A 4987-nucleotide genomic window follows, 5' to 3' on the forward strand; every position below is an offset into this window, starting at 1 on the left:
AGCTTAGGGTAAGAGCCCTCCCTGGGGCCAGGAGCAACAGAAAGGGCCCATTTTCCCTGCACATCCACTGCTGACGTGGATTCAGTGTTTCCCTGTCCTTTGGTTCTTGGGCTGGGCAGTATCAGTGCTTTGCTGTTCGGAATGTAGAGGCTGGGACAGCTGATCAGGGAGGGGGCCTGGGGAGCTCTTAGGCTACCAACCATCAATGAAATGTTTTCCCAGACTTTTGGCTTCTCGTTCTGCACTTCCCCTCCCCCCCCCCCCCCTATTCTATGCTTGTGCTTCAAGATATGTGGGAAGGAAAACTTCCCTTGTGCTTACTCAGGCACTGGCTGTGCCCTGCTGCAGGTTCCCAGGGGATAATCCCATTTAGAGCAGAGAGCATAACAACACCGCCTTGCCTTCCTGTGACCGGGTTTTCTTTAAGAAGAGGCTTGATTTTGCAGGAGCAGCACCTTCTGGAAGAGCTTTCACAGCCACCTGCAGCAGCTGGAGGGCACTTCCACAGAGCTGTCCCCCCACAAGTCTACCAGATCCCTTTTCCAGCTCCCCAAGTGGAGCCACCAAGGATTATCCAGCAGACGGTAAGGACTGTCTCCTGGGAAACACCACCAGCGCTGTGCCAGTCTGAGACAACAACCATCTGGGGGCTGTATGGCATTGCCCATCCCACCAAAGGGACCCTTGTGTGGGACCCTTGCTGCCCTCAGCAAAACCTAAGGGAAGTCACCTCACGAATAAGGCCCCAAAATTAACGATGTGCACGAGGTTTACCTTGGGGGCAAGGTGGCAGAAGGAGCGGCAGGATTGCCCAGGCCTGGCCAGTCAGCCAGTTTCTAATGCACATCACTGCCTGCTCGTGCAGCCCACAGCCTCAGCAGCTCCTCCCCGAGGATCCCACGGGAGACAGTGCCCCAAGTTTTCCCACACTCCAGGAAGGTGACAGCCCTTCCCAGAGACGGGGGAGCTGGCAAAAACCAACCCAAACTTCTCCGCTTCCCTCCCTTTCTCCAGATGCCACCTCAGCCTGCCACCATCATCCAGCAGCTACCTCAGCCACCCCCTCTGATCACACAGGTCCCTCCTGCCCAGCCCTTTGCAGCCCCCCGCTCTGGAAGCATCAAGGAAGGTGAGGTGCTCTCTGTGTAGCAGCCAGCTCCCATCAGCTCCCCTCAGCAGGCCCGGGGAGGGCAGCTGAGGTGTCGTGGCAGGTGGAAGGGGGCACAGGACACTGTCCAGGCTGGTTAGTGACGGGCTGTTTGGTGAGTGGGAATTGCACTGCGTAACTGTGGTGGGCACCAGTCCTGAGAGGCTTTCTCAGACAAACTCTTATTGGTAAAACTAAAGAAAGAAGGACTACAAACTCCAGGGGAGCTTGGGAAAGCAAAACAGCTCAGCTCATGATGGCACTGAGCAATATTAACGAGGTCGAACGCGTGTGCACGGGTGATTCCAAAATTAACAACCAGGCTTCTAAAATCTGGTTTCATTCTTCTGCCCCCTCTTAACCTGCTGTTCAGTCTCCTCGGGCTTTTATTGTGCCCCATGTTTGGAAACAAGACAGAACAGTGGAAAGTGCTGTTCCAAAAATAGTGCAATGCCAATAAAAGAGCTTGTTTCCAAACAGAGGTGGATGCTACTGTGAAATAATACATGGACTAAAACCTGGGATGACTCCCCTGGTTCAGCCTGCAGCCAAAGTTTTCTTCAACCCACACAGAAATCTTCAGTCGTGAAACGGCAGTATTTCTCTGCTCATTCTCCATCTGAGTGCCTGGAATTTTGAATAAGAGTTTATTTTCATAAACAAAATAGTCTTGATTCATGCATGACTCTTCTGAAGCTGCCACATTAAAATACTTTTCGTGTTACCGGTAAAAAGGAGAAGGAAAGTGGCCTTGATTTTTTTCCCCCTACTTTTTTTTCTCACCTCTTCCTCTTCACCTTCTCCCCCCCTCCCCAGGTGAATCATTTACACTGCACAGGCACTTTGTGATCCCAGGGATCGTGGTGAGGAGGTTTGATGTGCATGCAGTGACAGTTTGAGGGTTGGACTAGATGATCTTACAGGTCCTTTCCATCCTTTATGATTCTGTGAGTCAGTGGACTCTCAAGGTGGCACTGCAATGCCACGTAAATTTGAGGAAACCCCTCGCATGGAGAGCACAGTCAGGAGCCTGCCCATCCTGGAGAATGGGAGAGCTCCAGCCCCAGCCCCTGTCCAGCCTCTCGGCATGACCAGAGGTGTGGCCTTGCAGGGAAATGAACAGACAGAAGGTGCTCATCGAGCAGCTTTCCTGTAGGAGGGAGGAGAAAGAGGAAAGCTGGTATGGACAGTCTCATTCATAGACATTAATTTTGCACTGTCTGGGCAAATAATGCCGATGGTCTTTGTGTGCCCCTTTCAGCTGCTTTGCCCTGGTTGCAGTGACCCTTCTGCACGCCGGAGGCACTCCCTGCTGTCTTGCCTCTCCTGCTCGTCAGCTGTTGGTGAAGCTCTTTTTTTCTTCCTTGGGGGGGGGGTGTGTGTGTGACCTCTTCCCAGACATGGTGGAGATGATGCTGATGCAGAACGCTCAGATGCACCAGATCGTGATGCAGAACATGATGCTGAAGGCTCTGCCGCCGGCGGCGTTCGCGCAGCCCACGGGGGCCAGGTCTGCCCCGCCCCAGCACACGCAGCAGGTAAAACCCCCGGGCCTGGGGGGGTGTCCTTGCTCACACCAGGCAGTGGCTGATCTCCTGGGGAGGGTACAGGGCCTGGACAGCACACATGGAGAGTCTGGGGCGTCTTAAACCCGCGGCGCCAGGAGCCTGTTTGTGAGACGGCACAGCCTGCCTGCTGGCCGTGAGGAGCGCTGCAACGGCACCCCACGGGAGAATGAATGTCTGCTCACAGGTGCAGAGTGGAGTCAGTCCAGCTCTGAAAACCACCTGGCCTGTAGGGTTGAACCACTAACACAAAGACACCTGCACTGAGTATCTGCTGCTGCAGGTCCCTCACTGCAAACAGCGGGGGGAAAGCTGGAGAGGGGCCTTTGGCAAGGGCAGGCAGTAACAGAACAATGGGGAATGGCTTTAAACGGAAAGAGAATAGGTTTAGATTAAATATTAGGATGGAATTCTTCCCTGAAGGGTGGTGTGGCCCTAGCACAGAGAAGCTGTGGCTGCCCCATCTCTGGAAGTGCTCTAGGAGAGGTTGGACAGGGTTTGAGGCAACCTGGGCTAGTGGAAGGTGTCCCTGCCCTTGGCCAGGGCTTGGAATGAGAGGGTCTTGAATGTCCCTTCCAACCCAAACCATTCTGTCATTCTATGAATATTTATGTTACAAATTATTTTATTAGTATAACCTGACCTGGCAGTATCAAATGGAGTAGAGCTAAAGCTCAGATTTTGTGATGGGGCTCCTCTGCTCTTGTTCCTGCCTCACTGAAAATCACTTGCTACTCAGCACTGAAGGAACAGCTTCTTAGACATATTTTAGTATGTAGAGCCCTGTAGGGATTTTTTAAAAACGTGTCCAGTGCCTGATGAGGGGTAGGTAAATTTGAACATATCCTTAGATGCCCAGTTCCTAATCTACTTTTAACAAGGTGATAGAACTCCTAAGCATCCTTAAGTGCCTTGGAAAAATGTCCAGTCTCTCCTCCATGGCATTTATGATCTAAGAAGAAAGAAAGGTTAATCTTCATAGAGGAGGGGGTGTGCTAGTGTTGCAATACCTTCCTCTGTACTTTTCCTACCCCACAACCTTCAGGATAACGTTTCCTTGTGCTGAAAGAAAGATCCCCGATCCCCACCTCCCTCTCCAGGCCATCCATCCGGTCACTCTGCATTTCCCTGACCCTGACCGGTGGAATAAACTGGAGGGAGTGGGATCTGAGTGCCTCTGAGTATCGGGGGAAATCTGAAGTCACCAGCTGCTTGTTGGACCTTCTGTGCTGGTGGCTGAGTGACAACTACAGCCCCTCAGCCAGTGACCCTTCCCATGGGGGGCACGGGTTTCTCCACCCACCCTTTGGTCTCTCTTCCAACCAGGACCTGCAGCTTGCTGCTCCCCTGGCTGTGAGAGCAGACCGTCCCAGGCCACCCGTGGTGCACCACCACCACCACTACCCTCCCACAGGGGTGCTCCCAGTGCCTCCCAGGGGCTTCCCAGCCCCGTCCCCGGCGCATCACTGGACCTGGACGTAGGCAGCTTGCTCCCTACCCGGCCTAGGTAAGCAAGCAGGCAGCTATGACAAACCCTCCTAGCCCATTCTTCCTGCACAGGTTGGAGTAGCAATGCAGATTGTGGAATCAGAGCCCTGCCACGCTGTGGGGCTCTTACCCTGGGTTCTGGATCTCCCTGCCAACCCAGCAGCCACCTGCTGAACAAGGGGGGTTGTGCGTTTTACATTCAGGCTCGGGTTCCCAGCAGGATTTACCTTCTTAAAGCACTACTGAGACATTTGCTGAGTGGAAATTCTTGGGGGAGAAAAAAAACCCTGCCACGCTGCTGCATCGGTGGGAACACAGCTTTTATTTCTGTGATGTGGCTCCTTCAAGACCTTAGTGAACAGAAGGACAGGGTGGAGGCAGCTGCATCCCTGGGCCCCCGTGACCTGCTGGCAGGGGTGTCTGCACGGCAGAGGATTTGAATTCCTGAACAGATTATTTACCTAATGGGATTCTAAGGGATAAACATTTCTACCTATTTCCCTTTTACATGGGTTTGTAATCTGAACTGAGTAAAGAACTCCTGGCTCCTTTCAGAATCAGTGCAATTTGCTGTTTGCATGAATCAGCAAAGCTCTTGTCATGGCCTTCAAGCTTTCTTCCTCTGCTTCAGCTCCTTCCGCCATGACTTATGAGACCAAACATCTTCTTGCAGCTGCAGCACTGCTGGCTATTGCCCAACACAATACACCCATTTTTCTTGTTGCAGGTGGCCCTCATACTGACAGGATGGGATCCTCGGCACGTGGACCATAGCCTTTCTAAAAAT

At 52.8% G+C, this 4987-nt stretch overlaps 1 protein-coding gene across 1 annotated transcript in view; it reads left to right on the forward strand.

Moving 5' to 3' along the window:
* LOC114073079 (uncharacterized protein C21orf58-like) overlaps nt 1-4194 on the forward strand; it is a 6485-nt gene extending 2291 nt beyond the window's left edge. The window contains exons 3-6 of the mRNA XM_027910871.1: nt 376-584; nt 1015-1129; nt 2546-2685; nt 4039-4194. Coding sequence (XP_027766672.1) covers nt 376-584; nt 1015-1129; nt 2546-2685; nt 4039-4194 — 620 coding nt within the window. The remainder of the gene's footprint in view (nt 1-375; nt 585-1014; nt 1130-2545; nt 2686-4038) is intronic.
* The last annotated feature ends 793 nt before the right edge of the window (nt 4195-4987 follow it).

This window comes from Empidonax traillii, unplaced genomic scaffold (assembly GCF_003031625.1).
Source record: "Empidonax traillii isolate 1590-97213 ecotype Southwest subspecies unplaced genomic scaffold, ASM303162v1 scaffold5229:size8740, whole genome shotgun sequence".
Lineage (NCBI taxonomy): Eukaryota > Metazoa > Chordata > Aves > Passeriformes > Tyrannidae > Empidonax > Empidonax traillii.